The following is a 21381-nucleotide window of genomic DNA, read 5'->3' as shown; positions in this document are numbered from 1 at the left end:
GTATTACTGTATATATTACCAGCAGACAAATAATGTTTAGCTTTATCATCTTTTGGAAACATTAAACTAGAATACCAAGAATGTTGACATCCACTGTTGCAGTAGCTCGGCCACAGCTGTTTACAGCCTCGATGATATAGGTAGCTGTGTCATCTCTCTTGGTCTTGGCTATAGTGACTGTAGAGTGACCCGGCTTGGTTTCAATGGAGACTCTGTCATCTTTTTTAAGGACAAGATCAGCCTTAGTCCAGGTGATTTTCGGCTCTGGTTTTCCCTTTACATCAGCGGGCAGCTCAATCTTGGTCCCAGCCTTCGCAGTCAAACCAGCGAGCAGTTTGACATCCAAATCAATCTCTGGAGGTTCTATGGATGACATGGAAACTGAATGAGCTTTCAGATTCTTTAACAAAAACATCAACTTATATTATAAACAGAACATGAAATCATGTACCTTTTGCATCCACAGCCTGGATCTCATCCGTAGCCCTGCAAGGCCTGCTAGCGCCCAGCCTGTTTACGGCCCTAACACGGTAGGCATACCACTCGCCTTCTGTCAGTCCAGTCACTTGGAATCTGAGGGGTAGTGGTGACTCTCCATTAACTAACACAAAGTGACTGATGATGTTAATGTGAAAAACAAATTATGAAAAAATTTCATCAAGATTTTTCAGCAGAAGAGGAAGGCTTGGTTCTTATTTTGTCCAGACATCTATTTTGTACAAAAAGTAAGCATTAACACCAAGTATCAATGCATTCAAACCAGTTATATAGTTTTGGAACCCAAAAACTAAATTTTACAAACTCATATAAATATTTAGGTCTTTATACTGATGGGCACATGAATTTCATTAAATGTACTATGGTTCTTTCCAAATCAGCTGGTGAAGCATTGGAGGGAATCATTGGGAAAAGCAAGAATTTAAAAAGACATAGGTTTGCTCACTTATTCCAAAGTGTATATAGTTTGTGGTGAGGTTGTGTGAATGGGCATACATTGTCATATTTTCTTTGTTTTAATGTGTGACAACCATCAAAATAATTTTGTTCTTGGTTATAGGTGTAGTACTGATGTCTAGTAAAAATTCAATTCAATTAAATTCACATACATATGTATAAGGTGCACTGTGTCACACATTATGACAAGCTAGTAAATGACAATACCCATGTTTGGCATAGAGGGACACTAGTAGTGTTTCAAAGGTGTCATGTCAGAATGATATTTTTCATATGTTTAAAATCGCTGTTGTTTTTTCGTGCCATTTTAATGTTATAGAATACATCCGTTCATGTTTGAAATTTAACCCCAAGTGTTCAGTTTAACAGAGGAACCAGAGCCAACATACTAAGATGGAGACCCAACCAAGGAAGATTTCTTGGCATATGAAAACAAACTGATTTGCTGGGTCTCTGTGAATTATTCTTTGTACCACTATGTACAGCTATAATTTCTAAGGTGTTATGCTGATGTTTAAATAAAATCTGTTTTTGTTATTACATAAGAAATATGCATCAGAAGCTGTATGGATATATTCGATCCAATAATCACTGAGGAGGAACCATATTGTCACTCCTTTAAAACAAAAACCTATTAAAAATGGCAAAAAACGAATTTAGCACACTTTCTTATTCACATTTACCATTCCAATACTTTTTGATAAATGCCATTTTTACACCTTGATACTATGAATTAATAGCTATTTGAATTATAAGTCTGAAAACCTATTCAGCAAGTCTGCATTCCTAAGAAGCAGGAATTCTTTGAGAAAATATATCTACAATATGATATCTTCACTTACTTGAGCTCAGGCACAGCCTCTCCACAGGGCTCCCATTTGTCAGAGCCACGCTGGCACTTGTCAACAATGTACCCCTTAATTCCAGAGCCACCATCATACTTTGGAGGCTCCCAGGAAAGGAAGATTCCTTTGGCAGACTTGTCTCTCCATTTCAAATTCTCAGGTGGGTCTGGCACAGCTGAATTATAAAAGTGATTATATTTAGAAAAAATAGAAATTATACTGTCAGCCTTCAATTATGTTGAAGGCAAAATTCTAGTTATTTCTATCAGTACTTAAAGAAAACTTACTGGCTGGAGAGGACACATTCACTGGTTCATCAATGTAGGCAGGCTCCCCTGGTCCACACTTGTTGCAGGCGGTAACACTGAACAAATATTCTTTCCCCTCAATTACATCAGTGACAGTGTACTCTAGATCTTGTACACCTGTAATAACCTGAAAGAAAGTAATGAGACTTTTACCAGAAACATTTATGTAACAATCATTTGTAAACCTTCTACAGTAGCACAAGCCACTGAATTTGAAGGTTCATTTTATGTGTGAACAGACGAGACAAAAAATTTCTGTATATGAGGCCTATGTGTGAACGGCGAAAACCACTACCGAACCCAAATAACTGAACCCAGAAATAACATGTTATAGTTCATCCCACTGTGGCATGATGGATGCTTGGTTACAGTCTTTATGTGTCTTGTTGCATGTCATCAGTATGGCGTATTGGTTGGCCCACTGTACTTTTAATAAAACCTGAATTTCTGAATTATGACACATCCAGCTGTTCAAATACATGCTAAGCTTCCTAGGATAAGCAATGTCTACAAACAATAAAATTAAATCATATAAAATAAAAAGTCAACTGTAAAAATGAATGAAGGTTTTAAGATATTCATACCTTGACCCAGGTCTTACGGGACACCTCACGCTTTTCAATCTGGTATCCAGTTACTGGGCTTCCACCATCATGTTCTGGTGCCTCCCACATCAGGTGAACATGGTGTCTTGTCACTTCAGAAACCTTGAAGTCTTTTGGTGCACTTGGGGGAGCTAAACATAGCAGAAACAATATTTTAAAAAGCAAAAACAGTCCTTGGAAATACTATCTGAGATTATTAACGTCATTATTCATAGGAAATATATTGCACTAATACATACCAATGACGTTCACATCAATCTCTCCTGAGACTGTGCTCACATCGTTCTCCAGGTGAACTGTGTACCTGCCCTTGTCTGGGCGCACACTGGGAGTGATAATTAGCTCTGTGAAAGTTGCCTTGGTAGTCATAGACACACGGTCTCCCGGGGTCAATGCCATTTCTCCCATACTCCACTTGACCGTGGGTGTGGGGTACCCAGTAATGGGAATGCGAATAGTAAGGGGGTGAGGGACAATCACCTCCAGGCCATCCTTGAATGCACTGAGATCCATCGAAGGACCAACTACAAAATAATAATGGACCCCATTATAATGAAGAACATATTTAACATTTAAGTAAATGTGAATTAGGTTCTTTTTTTTGTTGGCATGATGCTCAACTTTACATACCATGTGGATCATCTGCCAGGAGAGGTCCAATTGTGTCCGCTGGGTCTGAAATTCCAGCTGCATTCTCAGCAGATACTCTATAGTGGTACTTCTGACCTTGTGTCAGGCCAGATACCTACGAGAATATTCAAATTATTGAGTAACACAATATAAAAATCATTACTTTTTGAGGTAATGACAATTAAACAAATCAGTCTATTGCTATAGACTACAATGTTTAATTACTAGTTGTGAATGTAAGAACAATAACATGATATGCAGGTTTATGATTGACTGCCGAATATAGCACCTTATAGCAAAGTTCCTGACAAAGCCTGGCATTGCATCTGAGCCAGTTCTGTTTTCCATCTTCACATTTCTCAATAATGTATCCTGTGATCATGCTGCCTCCATTGCTCAAGGGTGTATCCCATGTCAGCTGAACAGAGTCCTTGGTCTGATTAGAGTAGTGGAAATTCAATGGTGGGCTTGGCCTCTCTGAAAGTATAAAATCGTAAGAAAAAGTTACTTTAAAATTATACAACAAATACTTAAGATTATACAACATAAATACTACACAACTAACCAATGGGATCCATGATTTTCACAGGATCAGTGGCAATGCTCGGCTTGCCAATTCCAGCCTTGTTCTCAGCTCTAATACGGAATATGTACTCCTTGTTCTCCACAACATCATTAAGGACAGCTGTGCGATCCTCGGGTTTGGTAACCAGTGCTGGCTCCCACCGCACAGAGGTACGATCTCGAAGCTCAATGATGTATGCAGTTATTTCAGATCCACCATCAAACAATGGGGGTCTCCAAGAAAGGGTGGCTCCAAACCTGTTAACATTTTGAACCTTGACATCCTGTGGGGCCTCAGGCACATCTGCAAACACAAGGAAAGGACAATGTAAGTTTCCATTAATATTCTTTCTAATTTATTGCTGCCTTATACGTTTTATCTGTAAAATTGTCTTTGGGTATCAAAATTCCCATACTGTCATACTGAATCATTACCTATTTTTGTGAACATGAACTCAGCTTTTAGCTGAATCTTATATGCATTTCAAACTTGGGTAATTAGTAGCATAACTAAGTTTTGTTTTTACAGCAGTCATGTTAATTTAACACAAAAAATAGGCTAGAATGGGCCAATTTTTCACTAGAAGTGGTTGTAATTGAGTTTAAAATAATAAAACCAAGCTAGGCCGCACATTTGAAAGCACAGACTAGGATCAATACAGTCTCAGAGGGCAGCAGTGCCAACTTACTCCTTCTGTATGTTTACCCTATCGTACGGTGATGTTTCCTGCTTCTGCTTTGAATTTTTCTCTGAATCAGTTTACGTGAATCTGGATTTATGTAAGTTGACATTAAGTAGGTTTGGGACTTTCTGTGCTATGCATCTAATATACATGCAGTGCTTACCAAATTTGTTCTTGGCTTGGACAGGTTCCCGAGTCTCCACAGTCTCTCCACTGCCCACCCTGTTGCGAGCACAGACACGGAAGAGGTACATGGAGTCCCTCTGCAGTCCGGAGACACAGTACTCAGGGCTGTCTGCACGGTCAGTGGCCAGGGTCCATGTCTTGCGCTTCACATCACGCCTTTCCACAACATAGGCAATGATTTTGCTCCCACCATCACTCTCAGGCTCATCCCAGGCAAGACTGACCTCCCCATCAGCTGTGTCCACAACTTTCAGGTTCTTCACAGGCCCAGGAACATCTGTAAATATATTATATCACATGCTATTTTTGCCATATTTGTCACCCCAATGTGGTATTCTCAGTTGTAATTGTTAGCCCATCAGCTCTGCAATATCCTTTATCAATTCTGATGAGCCCAAATTGAATATGCCCAATCATATTCGTTATCACTTATTCCTACAACCTCCAATTCAGTTCAGGAAGGTATAGACAAATGACGAGAAGCCAAGTATGCTCTGCCTCTGTGGGGCTGCCAGCCACAGATTGCACTGACACAAGCCAAGACCACGGCACTCACTCATACGCCTTCTCTATAACATTAGATAACATTATCAACCTATCTGAATGTGGTCTCAAGTTCCCTGTGTCATTCAACATTGTTCAATGGCTAACTGTCACTTTCATGCCAATCTCAACAAACTGCTAAGCATTTGTTTTACATTGTGCACTCCTTTTGCATCCTCAAAATATGGAAATGAATTTGGACATACAGCCCACACAGAGTGTACAAATACAAATACCACTGCAGTTTTACCGATAACATCCAGATTGATGAAGGCTTCTCCCTTTCCGTGTTTGTTCTTGATGACAATCTTGTATCGGCCTTGGTCAGACTTCTTGGGGTCCTTCATCCTATAATCTGTTCTGTCAGTGGATGTGTCGATGTTCTGCTTTGGCAGGCCGATGCCATTGAAAAACCATTCAGCCTCAGCACGTGGATAAGCATCATAGGGAACCATCATGACAAAGGGTTTTCCAGCATCTGTCACCAGGTTCTGATCCATAGTCTTGATCTTAGGAACAGCTGTAGTAATAAATATTTTACAAAGAAACAATTAAATAAAAAATGTACATTTTACAGGAAGGGGAAATTACTACAAAGAGTAATTGAGTTGTATCATACCTGCAAGTTCTAGCTTGGCTTTGGCATCTTTGTCCTTGGCAATGATTCTATACTCGCCCTGGTCACGAGGCCTGATCTCACACACCTGGAGACGGTGAACCTTGCCCTCACTCATCATCTGGTACTTGTCACCCTGGACAATCATCATGTTGTTCCTCAGCCATTTAACTTCAACTCGGTCCTTGTTCAGCTCAGCTTCAAATACAACATCTGAACCAGGGGGCTCAAATATGTCCATTGGGGGTCTGATAATCTCAATTGGTATCTCTGGAGTGACAAATGTAAAATAATTATTAAATAAAATAAAAGATAAACCATAAACATAATAGTGTATAAATCACAAGAGCTTACCTTCAACAAACAGCCTGGCCCTGGATCGCCTCTGATCAACGCCACAGGCATATTCACATTCATCCTCAGGTCTGCACTCCTTGATGTGCAAGATGCATGTCTTGCCATCTCTCTCAAAACGGTATCTTGTAAAACAAATGGATAAAAATATCATCTTAAATTATATCAATATAATCTTTGCATAAAAGAAGCCCCTGAACCAAGACGGTACCCACAGTGTTATGATCACAATCAAATCAGTCCAAAATAATAGCATACCTGGGTCCTACTTTAATCTCACGGCCTTCCTTGTACCATCTGATCTCAGCCTTTTCTTTGGAGATCTTGCACTCAAACTCAGCATCCTCAAACTCAGTGACAGTCTGGTCTTTCAGCTGCACTGTGAAATCAGTGGGCGCCTCACTAATGATAAGCTCAGCTGTGGACTTGTCGGAGCCAGCCATGGCAGTGTACTCGCCTTCATCATTAAGGCTGCAGTCTTTGATGGTCAGTGTGTGCTTGTTCTTGTCAACTCTGTACAGAATGTGCTTGTTGAAGGTAAGCTCTTGGCCTCCCTTCATCCATTTCACTGTTGCATTGAGTCTGTTCACCTTGCAAGAGAAACTTACGGTTCTCTTCTCCTGAGTCTCACAATCATCAAGAGGTTCAATAATCCTAAGATCTTCCTCTGTAGATTAAGATTACAAATTAGTTAAAATAGTACACTTCACTTATTTTTCTATCAAAAACAGTTATGGAGCAATACCAATAACTTGTTTTTACCTTGTACACCAAGACTGGCAGAACTCTTTGCATGTTCGCCACGATGGTTTGTAAGTGCAACGGAGTAGTTGGCTTCATCAGACCTTTGGGCATCTTTTATTCTCAGAGAGAAGACATTGTCGCGCTGGACCATAATGAACTTGCCACTCTCAAACATTGTCTCATCATTTTTTAACCACTTAGCTTTGGCACCATCAGTGTTCACTTCACAGTTGAAAACAATCTCTTGGCCTTCCTTTGCCTGTATGTCTTTGAGGGGTGTGATTATCCTGAGTTTTTCTGTGAAATACACAAAATGATCAATTACATATCAGCATAATACATTATATTATATCTCCCACTAGCACCTATTTCCATTTTTAAAGAGAATTGGGTACAAATACATACAATTAAAATTTTGCCTACCAATCACAACAAGATCTGCAGAAGCCCTAGTGGAGCCAATGAGGGCAACATATCCTCCTTCATCCTTCAGCATACAGTCCTTGACAACAAGTACTCTTCTCTTGCCATCGCAGATGATGTCATACTTGTGTCCTGCTTCAATCTCCTTGTCACCCCTAAGCCATTTGACTTCATACGTGTCCTTGGAAACTGAGCAGGAAAATTCTGCCTTTTCACCTTCAACAACTTCCTGGCTCTGTGGCCTGGAAATAAATTCAGCAGCCAGTTCTGGAAAAAAGAAATCAAATGAGATCTTCAGATTGTAATATTTTCATATATGTTTACATGACAACCATTTTATACAGAGCCTTATACATAGCTGCCTTTAACATTATATGGTTGCATCTTTAAAACGCACCTGTATGAGTTTTATGCAATATTGAACTTTGCCCCGTAGGACCAACACTTTTAACCTAAGAATGACTTACCATTAATCTTCAGTGTTGCCGAAGTTCTTGAGGTGGGCAGTCGGCAGTTATACTCTCCTCTGTCATCCATTCGAAGGTCCTGGATGATAAGTATCCTCTTTTTGCCATCCACACGTTGTTCGTATCTGCCACCTTCAGGCAGCTCCTGGTCACCTTTGTACCACAGGACATCTGCACTGGGTTTTGACACCTCGCAGATCATCTTAATGCTGTCAGTTTCAGTGCCCTCAACATTGGACAGGTTCTTTGTAAATACAGCCTCTTCCTCTGCAAGGACAAAACATTATAATCAGCTCTGTGTGCTGTTTGGTATACAAATACAGAATAAACCTGCAGAATAATCCTCCCACTTATATAGGAAATGCATGTTTAAATAATACATTTATTATTATTATTATTATTATTATTATTATTATTATTATTAATAATAATAATAATAACAACAATAATAATAATAATAATAAATTATATTTTCATAGTACCTTTGACCCAATGAAGCTTTACAGAGCAAAGGATGAAAACAAGAAAACACACAAGAGTACAATATGAAGAGAAAAGAAATGAATAATTAAATGAAGCAAAATTAAGGCGAGAGAACAGAAGTAGGAGTAAGCCTAGGATGCAGGAAATAATTATGGGTGAAGAGGTAGGTTTTTAAGTGGGATTTGAATGTGGAGATATTGTTACAGTAGCAGAGATGTTGCTGCAGTGTATTCCACAGTTTGGGGGTCATGGCACTGAACAACCTGCCCCCCATAGAGGACAGTCTGGTTTTGGGGACCGCCAAAACTCAAGTGCCAGAGGACCTGAGAGTGTGAGCAGGGGCGTATGGGAGGAGATGTTTTGTGAGGTGGGAAAGGGCTAGACCATTAAGTGTTTGGTAACTGGTGAGAATGATTTTGTTGTGTATGTGTGAGGAAATGGGTAACCAATGCCACTGACAGAGGATGGGAGTGATGTGAGCTGATTTCTTGGTGTGTGTGTGAGTACTCTGGCAGCTGAGTTCTGGACATATTGCAGTTTTCTGAGTGTTTTATCAGCGATACTGCAGGAAATGGCATTACAGTAATTGAAAAGGGAAGTTATGAATGCATGGACAAGGGTTTCAACATCTTTGAGTATGAGGGTTGGGCAATGTTACAGGGATGGAAAACTGCTTTCTTAGTGAGAGTTGAATGCGGGGTATAAAGCTGAGTGCGGGATCAAAGGGATCTCCTTGGCTGATTCATATTCTATTAATGTATCAGTGCACAGTATTATATATTAGATTTTGTGTTGTGTTCTATTGTTAGTACTGCTGTTTGGAAAAAGGCATTAACACAGTGGGGAGTAATGAGGGAACTCACCAATGACAGTAAGCATGCCAGAGGTTTTGGAGGTCCTTGCATCACATTCATATTCTGCCTCATCATCAAAGACTGACTTGTGTATTATAAGAATATGTTGGACACCCTTAGCGATGATTTCATACTTCTTGCTCTTTCTGATTTCACTGCCATCTTTGAACCAGCGAACCTGTTTGAAAACAATTTTTTTCAGTAGCAGAGGGAGTAATAGTATTTCAGCACAATCATTTAAATTTAAAAAATCCTACAGTATTAAATAAATACAAATACATTTAAAATAAACAATCAATATTTTCATATCATTTTAATTACATACCTTTGCACTTTCACGAGAAACTTCACACTCAAATTTGGCAGATTCTTTCTCTTTAACCTCAACATCATGGAGCGGCTTTGTGAACTCAACATGTGGAGCTGCCAATCCAAGCACACATTTTTTTTAGTATTTTAAACGTCTTTCAGTTATACCAAACATATTATTTGTTTACAAGTATATCTCAACTTACGCTCAACAGTGAGGAAGGCAGAAGTTTTGAAATTTTTTGCATCACAGGTATAGGTCTTTGAATCATCAAGTGTACAGTCGTGAATAATGAGTATTCTCTTCCGGCCATCAGCAACAATGTCATACTTCTTAGTTTTATGGATTTCCTGTCCATCCCTGAACCACTTTACTTCAGCATTTTCTCTGGAGACTTCACACTCCAGGGTGGCAGTGGCCTCCTCTTCAACAGTTTGATCCTCCAGAGGTTTGGTGAACTCAACTGGTGGCTCTGTACAGTCAGACCAGTAAAGAGAAAATTAGTAGGCCTTTTACTTTCTCCTCACCAGCTTCTTCAGTTTCTGCATCTAATGATGATAACTGCACATATTTTGCAGCAACAAACAGCAAGACGGCATTATAGTGAACATCGCACTCACTAATACAGTGCAAAAGTGAGAACCAACTCACTCACAGGCTGCATAAATTAGTCAATTTCAGAACGGGCACCAAATTAGACAAATTCTCAGAATCAGACTTCACCATCAAATGCAACAGGTTAGTTTAGAGATCCACCTTGTACATTTCTGTTACAGACAGATTTCTTGATCAATTAAAATTGTTAAAACTGTTTTAGCTCTTCCTAAACTTTAACTTTCAATTTTAACAGAATGCTTTTAAATAATTTGTTTATTTTGCTCCATATCTAGTGGATCTATTTAGCTTTGTTCAGTCTGAGAAAAATAACTGGGGATAATAGAAGGATCCTACCATTTACGATAAGCCTGGCTTGGGTGATGAAGTCTTTGGCTGTCAGTTTAACTTCTCCAGCCTCTGACATTTTCACATCTCTCAGAGTCAGTGTGTGAACTCGGCCTTCCACACGCGTGACAACCTGCGCAAATGGATGGGTTCTTTAAATGATTGATATATGACATGAAAAACATGCATTATTAATTATCATTTGAAAATATGTGCAAGCTATTCACTTTGAGAAGTATATGAGCACAGAAAGAGAATTATGGATGATTTAAAATATTCCTTTGGAACATTTACTTCACTGAGCAATGCAAGAATTGTCCACAATGTAACATGGTGTTTTTAATAGTACTTCTACATATACTCAAACATTATACAGTAATTCAGTCCAGTACATTTCACAATCTAGCAGCTGATTCTGCATTATTATTTTTATTGTCAATAGATCATAAATGAGACCAGGCCAATTTTGTATTTCCCTGCTTTTGAAATGAGTCCTGTAACATGCATTTAAAGCAAATAAAACAGGTTTCTGCACAACATTTAACTTTTATTAAGTATCACAAAGGATGGATAAGTTTCAATTAGATCTTTTGGTGTACAATTATTAAGCTAAACAATTAAAAGGAATCAACTTGTGCTCCTGTCTAGTTCTCTCTAATGAAGCTCAAGGAGATGAACTCAGTCGTATCACGATTGTTCATTTTATCAAAGACACTCTCATCAACAGTATACGAAACAACTATATAAAATAACACTCTTCATCGTACTGGCTACACACATCATAAATGGAAAAAGGCAATATTTAGGGATGTAAAAGGTTTTAAAATGTAACTCATTAGAGTGTAATTATTAAAATGTAAAATGCTAAATAACCATTATAATAACAATAACAATAACAACAACAATAATAATAATAATAATAACAATAATTTCAGCCCCTTGGGGGCAGATAATTTTCTGTAAAATGTCATTCAACAGTCAACATAAAACACTGTAACCAACAAGGTAGTGTAAATAGCTCTGAAATAGCTCTTGGTGCCCCTTGCCCTTGGATGCAAACACTCAAAGCAGTTAAAAATAACCATAAGAACGCTTGTCGGGCAGAACAGCCTGAAAACGTGGATCAAGTGCTCAAATGGAATTCTGATCTTCTCGTGTCCTTATATGCATAACATTTGGTGAAAAATCATTGTAGAAATAAAAGTGTTTTAATGAAATTTGAAATATAATTGCACAATATGTCTTAAAGGGGGTTCACAAAAAATCAAGTATACACCTCTTTAACAATTTTAAGTAAAGCACTTGGACAGATTCCATCAACTCATAAACAACTGTTTCTCAAATCTGTTCCAATGATAGTAATATAAAACTTACTCTGTCACTTGGCTCCAGCTTTGTGCTCCCAAGGAACCATTCCACTTTAATCCCTTCATAGGAGAGTTCGCAGTCAAAGGTGGCGGTCTCCCCCGCAGTAACGGTAACATCCCTGAGTGGCCGCAGTAGGCCAATCACCCGTGCTTTGGATTGAAGAGAAGACATTGCTGGTTATTCCTCACATCCCAAGAGAAAACAATACTTCCTCAGGTGCAAATTCTCATTTTGCTGTCTCTGTGAGTAGAAGGCCCCTGCCACTGGAACTTGTTAGCCTCCAGGACAACTGGGGCTTCTGGCAAAGAGCGACTTGTCACTGGTGGGCCTCCTTCATTTACATATTGAGTTAACTCAAGATGTACATGGCAAGAAGAAAACTTGGAAGACAGGCAGGTTGCTGCCCCGCCAATCACTTGCGACCCACGCTAGATAAGGCATGTAGCATTTAAAATAGCCATGAAATCTGATTGGCTACTGACCCATCTATACCAGGCCACTACCTCTGCTATCTGTTGCTGTCAATCAAGTTCCCAGAAATTTCCAGGGAGTGAAAAATGTTGAGGGACACATTACCGAACACAAAAAAGCTGACACCAAGAGAATTAGTTAAATTTCATTACAGAGGAATTCATTTGAATTTTTGATGGATCTGAGGAGGATAGTTTTATATTAAAAATAGTCTCTTGGCAACTATAATATTTTTTTGCATTCCACACTTAGATGCACCTTATGCTCTCTTGAACATATATTTTCAAATCACACTTGGCAGTAGAATTTCAAGGTCTGATCTGACATGGCATTTAGTAAACGACTAATAAATTACTCTTCAACAATTGCAACCAATTCAGAATATTATTAGTTACACTTACGCTTTTATTTTCTCTCTCATGTAAATGTAAGGAAGCCATACTTATCATTCAAATTTTGAATTTTTGGGAGTTTTTAATTTTGCATCATTATGTGAAGGGTAAGCAGGATATTTAAAAAATAATGTAGTACCATTTTCAAGATGGACCTAATAATAATAATAATAATAATAATAATAATAATAATACCTCAGATATATATAGTGCTTTTCTGACTACTCAAAGTCGCTTTACATGGGGGAAAAAAAGAAATAGAAATATAAAAAATTCACTTCACTTATATATTATTAAATAACAAAACATTAATGGTATTCTATAAACCCAACTTTATTTCTCATGTTTTCCCTTGATCTAAATAGTTCCATAGAATAATCTCTTAATGAAAAATATCAGCTACTGTTATTTACTGCCTACCTTTTAGTCAGTGACAGGCAGTAATCAAGAAACTGAGAAGGCAGGGAACTTCACCCCCTCACCATATATCCCAAACCAAAGTACACCTGCCACAAGTCATTTATGATAGCAGCAACTGTCAAATACCATGTTGAGAGCGAGTGAGCTGCTCTGTGAGACAACAGAAAGACTCCAATACCGGTAACGCGAGAAATTGCCAGGCTGTGCAAACCAACTGTGCAATAGGGATATTGTGCAGAAGGATTAAGTACAAGGTTGAAGGTAGCTTTGCCTATAATGGATTGTGAATTCAATTATATTAAAACCTCTGAAAACAGTCCATTAGTATGGAAAGCATCTCAGCACAACTTTGTCCCAATAAAAGGAGCAAAGTGTTTCCTGCAGACAGGAATTACAAATTACACTATTTTCATTTGGGATCGCCAGTTGCGTTTGTTGATGGATCAGAGTTCACATCAGAATCATGATTAGTGTCAAGTGTTTTAGGAGTCAAGTTAAGAAAAGAGACTGATTGATTGTAAATATTAGATTATACACTCAGTGGCCACATCATTAGGTACACCTCCTCATTAATGCTAAGAGCCTGCCCCACCTAACAGTGAATCATGTCGCTGCAACTTAATATACAAAGCATGCAGACTTGATGAAGAGGTGGAACGTGAGGTTCAAAGCATGAATGTGTGGCTGCATAGTCAGCACGGACAAAATCCCTAAAGAATGTTTCCAGCACCATGTTGAATCAGGAATGTTGTCAAGAATTCAGGCTGTTCTGGATGTGAAAGGGTGCTTACCGGTTACTGATAAAGCGGCCACTGAGTGTACATGCTCGTGATAAATCATGAGAAATAAATTATTTAACTGGCAAAGTGAAAACCTTTTTTTTGCATTTTAAAAGTATTTTAGGGAAATACATTTGGAAAATTAAGTTGCACTTGCTTCACCATCTGTACTGTATTTTCACACAGTGTATGCATGTGCAGGCACATTGTGTCTTTCTCACCTTTAACTCTAAGCTGAGCGCTGGATTTAGCATTGGCAGCCTGGAAGTCTACAGTGCCAGCCTGGTCCATCCTCACATTGTACAGGATAAGGAAGTGCTTGGTTCCTTCTTCCTTTATTTCACAGTCCTTAAAGAGTAAATAATAAAGAAAACAAGACCAAGTTAAAACCTAGTATATGGCTGGAACAAACACACGTGATTCGGCCGACCAATGGTGTTACTTCATCACTGACTCAGTCACGCAGTCACAGACATTCGCGTTTGTAGGGCTGGCCCCGCTGCTGCGGTCCAGCCAAAAATAAGTTAAATAGACTGGAGCCATTTAAAAAATGTAAACTACTAACAATGTCTGAGTGTCATGCTTTTACACACAAATGCACTTCTAGGTTCTGTAACATGCAACATAACAATGTATCTTTTATTGCCAACTACTAGTTTGTAGAGTAACACCATAATTGGCAATTTAAAGTAAACTATATAAGGATAATTGGTTAGTATGGTTTTAATGTTTAGTAATGCATAAATCACATACAGGAGACTGGCGAAGGGCCTCTCCTTTGAGCTTCCAGTGACCGTGGACATCCTCCTCTGAGATCTCTGTCTCAAAGCGAGCAGTTTCTGTTTCTGTCACCTCTACACTGTACAGAGGACGGATGATCTTGATATCACGCTCTGTAGTTCGAACATGAAAACACAAAGATAAAAATTTACATCAATATAAAACAATGTACTCCGCATTCTGTTCATGCCCAATTTAGGTGACATTAGATTCGAATACAAACCCTCGATGTTAAGTTTAGCAGTGGTCTTGTCAGAGCCGCAGTCACAGGTGTATTCACCAATGTTGCCCTTTTCTGCCTTCTTTACAATAAGTATACGCTTCTTGCCATCTGATTTCATCAAGACATTCTTAGAGGGGGTGATCTCCTTGCCATCTTTGAACCATTTCACTTCTGCAGCAGGCTTGCTTAGCTCACACACTAGCACCACTTCATCCTTCTCAACAGCAGTGTAATCCTGCAATTTGGTGATGAAGTACGGCTCTCCCTCTGTGAAGCACAAAAAAATTATGTTCACCTATGAGCGCAAGATTTTGGGATGAGCTAAAAGCAAGTTTTCCTCTGATGTAAAGCTGAAATGCTTCAGCTGATGTATCTGCAGCGATACACATGTTTTGTTTGACAAGATTCCTAAAGAACATAGTCTTGCTTCCTGCATGCAATGAGGTCTCCTTATCTTGACATGAATCATTTTTATGTGTCAACCATGTTCAACTTTTTATTTAATGTTATTCATAAACCCACACATCACTTCTCCAACGGTTCTCACACATCCAGAAATAGAAAGATTCTATAAGCAAAACAAGGTATGGTTTTTTAAAGATACAATTTAATGAGATGTCAATGCTTGTACAACATGCATGATATAATTCATATACAGTACATGAGCTCAGTATGCAAATGTACAATGACACACACTGAAAACAAGGTAAATCATTACTTACCAAGGACAGTAAGCATAGCCTCTGAGCTTTTTTCCATTGCCTCTGCCTTTATCATTGAAGTGTCATCAATGGACACCTCTTTGAAGGTCAGGGTGTGGGTCTTGCCATCCTCCGATATGTACACCACTTTGCTTGGGTGGAGACGAACATCATTTTTGTACCAGGTGACTGGGACCTTCTCATGAGACAGCTGAACACTGAACTCTGCAGTCTCACGCTCTTTGACTGTCACATCTTTGATTGGTCTGATGAACTCAAGTCGAATTCCTAAGAGGTGAAAAAATAAAAGTAAAGTTCAAGTATAATTATTACAGTCCATTTTCAGACAGTTAGGAAAGATAAATGTCAAACAATCACGCACTGCAGACTGCATCACATTACCTTGAATAATCAGTTTGCCAGTGGTTCTCTTGTCCTCAGCCTCAAACATATACTTTGCTTCATCTTCATATGCAGCATATTTCACCACCAGAGTATGCCTGTTTCCCTCATGGAGAATTTCAAACTTCTCATCAGTTTTCACCTCCTGTGTTCCTTTAAGCCAGCGGAAGGACTTAGCTTCCCGAGACACTTCACACTCAAATCTCGCCTCATCCTTCTCATATACTTTCACATCAGACAGAGGGGTTATGAAGGTGAGTGGGAGCTCTGAAATTCAGAAAGAAAAAAAATGTTTATATACTTAATATCATATGTACATAACATCATACTAATTGTAATTGCTCCACTGCAAAAACCGCACTTGCAAGGCTCTTGAAAGAGTACCTTTCACTTTTAGATTGGCTGCACACTTGGCATTGGCAGCCTGGAATACCACTTCTCCTGACTGGGGGATCTTGCAGTTGTACAATGTCAAGACATGCTTGGGACCATCTTCAACAATTTCAATATCCTGTAAATCATATCAAATCATATCAAAATTACAGAAATTAATGTGGTTATAACCTAAACGAAGTGCATCAGAGCTCCATTCAAGAAATGGTGCATTTCAATCTGTTCAGGTGGATGATGTGATGCCCAACATGAAGAACATTTCTGAACTTTCAATTAATAGCTTTCAGTGGTGCTGTGTTGTTGAATCAACAGTGGAAATCTCAAAACTTGTATTTCAGATATTTGAATAGCTCAGGAGGCAAGCTAATTTTACAACCCCTACTATAGCTGCTTGTCCATGTGACATAAAAATACATTTTAGGATCTTGAGTTAAAAAGAATACCCAAAGATACTTACAAGAGTGTACCATTTACTGTGCTACTATATAACATCATTCTAAGCCATGCTAATATCACAGATATAGTAACAGTTCAGACACTGTACACCTGTTCACCTTGTTATATATACCTTGTTGCAGATTTATTTAAACACAAAAAAGCATTATTGTAAATTGTATGTTCATCATAGCAATCTAAGCATGTTCATGTACAGTACCTAATTTGCAAACTGGAAAGATTAAATAAATATTACTATTAATCTTTCTATCAGGTACTGTATTTTTCATTTTTCAAATAGTCCACATTTATATTCTAAACCACACACACCTTAAGTTTACAATGTCATAGGCAACAAAGTCATTATACTGGTAAAACAGTCGTGGAAATGAGGTAAACAGTTATGGAAAAGTCATGGAAAAGGACAATCTTTAGAGAAAATGTGTTTGAACAATCCAGTTTGAGAGTAGCAAGTCAGTGTACCTAGTGAGAGCAGTGAGCATGTACCACCTAAACAAAAAATAGAAAACAGTACACTTGAAGCAACCCATCGTTTACGGAGAACATGGACAGAGTCCTAATCGGCCAGTGCAGTCAGACCTTCATCTCGTAATAAGCTGAAACACTGCATTGATGGGCCATGCACCCTTGTGCAATGTGTGCATTAAAACTGGTCACATCAAAACAGGTGAAAAAAACATTCTCTTTATGATCTACACCAGTGCTTAACCTAGTGTTTGCTAACTGCTTTGGCATCCTCAAAATTGAAACCATAATTCAAAAATGTCAATGCAAATAAGTGTCTAACTTGATATTTCAAATGACCATATCAAATGTGCAACATGTGAATGAAGGATGTTCATACAAACGAAGGAGTCAGGACTTCTCCCTTCAGTTTCCATTGGCCGTGGACATCAGGCTCAGAGATTTCCACCTCAAATCGAGCTGTCTCTCCATCAAAGAGCTCCACACCATACATAGGGCGGACCACCTTGATATCACGAGCTGAAAGTGAAAAGTGGAGGCAGTCAATATAAAAACAACAAAAATGGATGGTTAAGTGGCAACATAATTAACATAAGACAAGCTTAAAGTGCTTACCTTCAATATTAATATTAGCCATGGTCTTGTCTGTTCCACAGTCACAAACATAATTTCCCTTATCTTTGTCTGCCGCTCTCTTTACAGTCAGAATTCTACGTTTGCCTTCAGCCTTCATGGTGACCATCTTAGAAGCTTTGATTTCGGTGTCATTATGGTACCACTTCACTGGCACATCCCTGCTCAACTCACAGTCCAGAACGACATCATCTTTCTCAACTGCAGTATAGTCTTGCAACTTAACTGTAAAGTACGCATCTCCCTCTGAAATTGGAAAGTCATAAGTCACCAACATGTATGAAGAAAATTAATTTCTATAAGATATTTAGTGTGTATGCAACACAGTGTCATCCTGGGTTCCACGTGACACAGCACACAAATAAAGAAGTACATTAATAACATGCAATCTATATTAAGTAGAGTCTACCACAGCACAAGGTCTAATGTCTAAAGAAAACATAGAAACAGATGGAACAGAAGTTACCTATCACCAACAGCTTAGCAACTGTAGATTGTCCTTTAGCCTCTGCCATAATTTGGCAGGTGTCATCTAGAGTGACTTCTTGGATTTCTAATATATGTTTCTTTCCATCAACGTGAATAAGAACAGATCGGCTTGGATGGATTTTTGTTTCATTTCTGTACCATGTCACCGGTACATTGTCATGAGAAAGCTCAACCTCAAACTGAGCCGTTTTACCTTCCTTCACAGTTTGGTCCATTAAAGGTGTGATGAAGCTGAGCCTGATACCTATAATATTAGTTCAACGTTCAACAGATTTAGTAATGTGGAACTAGAGCCCCATTTGGGGTTCTTGAGATGGAAATGGAGATGGAAGATGGAATTGTGTCCAAATTTTGGGATGTGTAATGACTCACACAGTACCAAACCGCATTCATACACAACAGCATACGTTATCAAGTGGAAATACTGAACTTTCTCTTTCGAGTTATGAAGAACATCAATAATAATAATTATGTGTTCTTTGTGAGACTCCAAGAGTACATAACGATGAAGAGTGAGACTTAAAATTACGGTACAAGTACCACTGGAAACAAAATTACCCAGCATTTGTTTATGTACACATGGCACAATATTAAGCAAAAAATATGTTAAAAGTTCTTTGTTGCTATATTGAGCACAGATTGACCCATCAAACATACACGTACCTTGCACTGTAAGTTTGGCTATTGACTTTTTGCCCAAGGCTTCAATAGCATAATGTCCCTCATCATCAAAGTCAGAATTATTGATGATCAGCATATGTTTCTTCCCATCATCAATGATCTCATACTTCTTTCCAGTTGTAATAATTTCAGACCCCTTTGTCCATATTACTTTGGGTACATCTCTTGTGATAGTGCACTCAAACCTAGCCTGCTTCTTTTCAAGCACTGTCACATCCTTCAATGGGACAGTAAAGTCCATTTCAATTTCTGCAAGGAAAGAACATAAAAATGTATACAGTGTACATTTTCATCATGACTTAAAAATCCCACACATCTCAGTTTTCTCATTTAGTTACCTTTGACAGTAAGAAGTGCAGTTGTGACTGCATTCAGAGCTTGGTAAGAGACTTCACCAGACTCGTCAACTTTGAGATTTTTCAGAGTAAGGAAACGCTTCTTGCCCTCTGCTTTGATATCACATGTCTACGTAAAGAGTAACAAAAAAGGTTCAAAACAATTAACTTAATGCATTAATAATCCACACATGAATTTAAGGACAAATACATACATATATATATGTTGAGAAATAAGAATAATGAAGTTATAAAAGAAGTTCTTACTGGTGATCTGGTCAAAATCTGCCCTTTAAGTTTCCATTCTCCAGGAACATCCTCTTCAGAAATTTCAGTATCAAAGCTGGCACTCTCTTTCTCATAAACCTCCACGCTGGTGAGGGGCTTCAAGATCTCGGCTTCACGTTCTGTAACAATAACAGAAACACCATTTCATAATCAACATTTAAAAATCATATAAACACAAATATTATGTTTTAGAAGATTGCAAGGTCCACCCTTTAATGTGATTTGCCACTGACCTCCAAGAGTTAGCTTCGCTGGGTATCTACGGCCTTCAACCTCCAAGGCATATTCCCCAACATCATCAGGAGCAGCATTTTTAATGGTAAGAATGAGGTCCTTCCCATCTTTCTTTACTTCTGTCTTATCAGTGGGGTCATTAGGAATCTCCTTGTCTCCTTTAAACCATTTCCAGTTTGGAGTGTCCTTAAACAGCTCACATTTGAAGGTGGCAGTGGCCTTGGGTTTCACATGCTGGTCCCTTAATGGTTTCACCAACCAATCTCTAATGATTTCTGCAAAGCAAATAATTGTTTGAGAAAACATATACTGAACAGCCAAATAATAACAATAATAATAATAACAAGTCATACCAATAACTTTGACAGCTCCTTCAGTCTTGATGTTTTCACACACGCATGTGTAAACGCCAGAATCATCATCACCAGCATCCTGGATTGTTACAGCACGCGCCAGTCCAATTTCATTGATCGCCAGCTTGCCTGCGATGTTCTTGAGAGGCTTACCATTCTTCTTCCATACCACCTCTCTGTCTTTGCTCAACTCACAGGTCAAGTACATAGGTTGTCCCTTGAAAACTGTAATCTCTTCTTCCAAGGTTTTTGTGAATCTGACAGGTAGTTCTATGAGCAAAACATATACATCATACATCATATTAATAATATAATTTGCAAGCTCGTAATGATAAAGACAATGTTGTAAATAGACTGAATTATAAAAACTCATTTTCACACTATTTGATAAGTACATGCAGTTCTCTTCACCAGTTCCCTTCACTAATTAAAATAATTTAAATGAAAATACCTTCAACAACAAGTTTGGCAGTGGAGGTCTTTTCTTTATTACCCAGCTTTGCAACACACGTGTATTCTCCAGTGTCAGAGAGCTGGACATCAATAATTGCCAGCTTACGATCTTTGCCATCTGAAGTAAATTTGTGTTTGGGGCTCTCCCTCAAGTTGCTTCCATCCTTCATCCATGTGGTGATAGCAGTAGAGGGTGAGATCTGACACTCAAAAACAGCTGAGGAGCCAATTGACTCAGCTTCCTGTAACACAATGTCTTTCAGCTCTTTCACAAACTTCAGTGGCACAGCCTTGAGCTGGAATCCAAATGGTGAATCCCCTGGGGGTTTGTCTCCTCCTCCACCAGGCTTCAGACCTTTCCTCTTGTCACCATCACCAGGGGAGGGGGTTTGTCTTACTAGAATTCAGATTTTAACACATTACCAACATCCAATACACTGGCATTCAGTGCATGACATTCAGCATGCATAAATTAGGCTACATGTAACCAAAGGAAGGATTTTAAAACAAAGGATGCAATCAGCTAGAAATCTGGCTACTGTAGATCCCCAGCA

At 38.6% G+C, this 21381-nt stretch overlaps 1 protein-coding gene across 1 annotated transcript in view; it reads right to left on the bottom strand.

Moving 5' to 3' along the window:
• LOC118222801 (titin-like) overlaps window positions 1-21381 on the bottom strand; it is a 202142-nt gene that overhangs the window by 90303 nt on the left and 90458 nt on the right. The window contains exons 90-126 of the mRNA XM_035408658.1: window positions 20826-21224; window positions 20375-20644; window positions 20021-20296; window positions 19767-19906; window positions 19503-19629; window positions 19147-19413; window positions 18461-18727; window positions 17977-18240; window positions 17741-17880; window positions 16432-16558; window positions 16048-16314; window positions 15667-15933; window positions 14945-15211; window positions 14695-14834; window positions 14163-14289; window positions 11886-12028; window positions 10521-10644; window positions 9775-10041; window positions 9585-9682; window positions 9269-9437; window positions 7923-8189; window positions 7456-7722; window positions 7051-7329; window positions 6547-6955; window positions 6289-6413; window positions 5938-6204; window positions 5569-5838; window positions 4753-5052; window positions 3908-4210; window positions 3632-3819; window positions 3343-3457; window positions 2952-3236; window positions 2692-2843; window positions 2087-2234; window positions 1797-1974; window positions 452-573; window positions 76-363 (exon numbers count right to left, since the gene is read on the bottom strand). Coding sequence (XP_035264549.1) covers window positions 76-363; window positions 452-573; window positions 1797-1974; window positions 2087-2234; window positions 2692-2843; window positions 2952-3236; window positions 3343-3457; window positions 3632-3819; window positions 3908-4210; window positions 4753-5052; window positions 5569-5838; window positions 5938-6204; window positions 6289-6413; window positions 6547-6955; window positions 7051-7329; window positions 7456-7722; window positions 7923-8189; window positions 9269-9437; window positions 9585-9682; window positions 9775-10041; window positions 10521-10644; window positions 11886-12028; window positions 14163-14289; window positions 14695-14834; window positions 14945-15211; window positions 15667-15933; window positions 16048-16314; window positions 16432-16558; window positions 17741-17880; window positions 17977-18240; window positions 18461-18727; window positions 19147-19413; window positions 19503-19629; window positions 19767-19906; window positions 20021-20296; window positions 20375-20644; window positions 20826-21224 — 8109 coding nt within the window. The remainder of the gene's footprint in view (window positions 1-75; window positions 364-451; window positions 574-1796; window positions 1975-2086; window positions 2235-2691; window positions 2844-2951; window positions 3237-3342; window positions 3458-3631; window positions 3820-3907; window positions 4211-4752; window positions 5053-5568; window positions 5839-5937; window positions 6205-6288; window positions 6414-6546; window positions 6956-7050; window positions 7330-7455; window positions 7723-7922; window positions 8190-9268; window positions 9438-9584; window positions 9683-9774; window positions 10042-10520; window positions 10645-11885; window positions 12029-14162; window positions 14290-14694; window positions 14835-14944; window positions 15212-15666; window positions 15934-16047; window positions 16315-16431; window positions 16559-17740; window positions 17881-17976; window positions 18241-18460; window positions 18728-19146; window positions 19414-19502; window positions 19630-19766; window positions 19907-20020; window positions 20297-20374; window positions 20645-20825; window positions 21225-21381) is intronic.

Source organism: Anguilla anguilla, chromosome 3 (genome assembly GCF_013347855.1).
Source record: "Anguilla anguilla isolate fAngAng1 chromosome 3, fAngAng1.pri, whole genome shotgun sequence".
Classification (NCBI taxonomy): domain Eukaryota; kingdom Metazoa; phylum Chordata; class Actinopteri; order Anguilliformes; family Anguillidae; genus Anguilla; species Anguilla anguilla.
The sequence above is the reverse complement of the archived record's forward strand: the minus strand, read 5'-3'. Positions and strand labels throughout refer to the sequence as shown.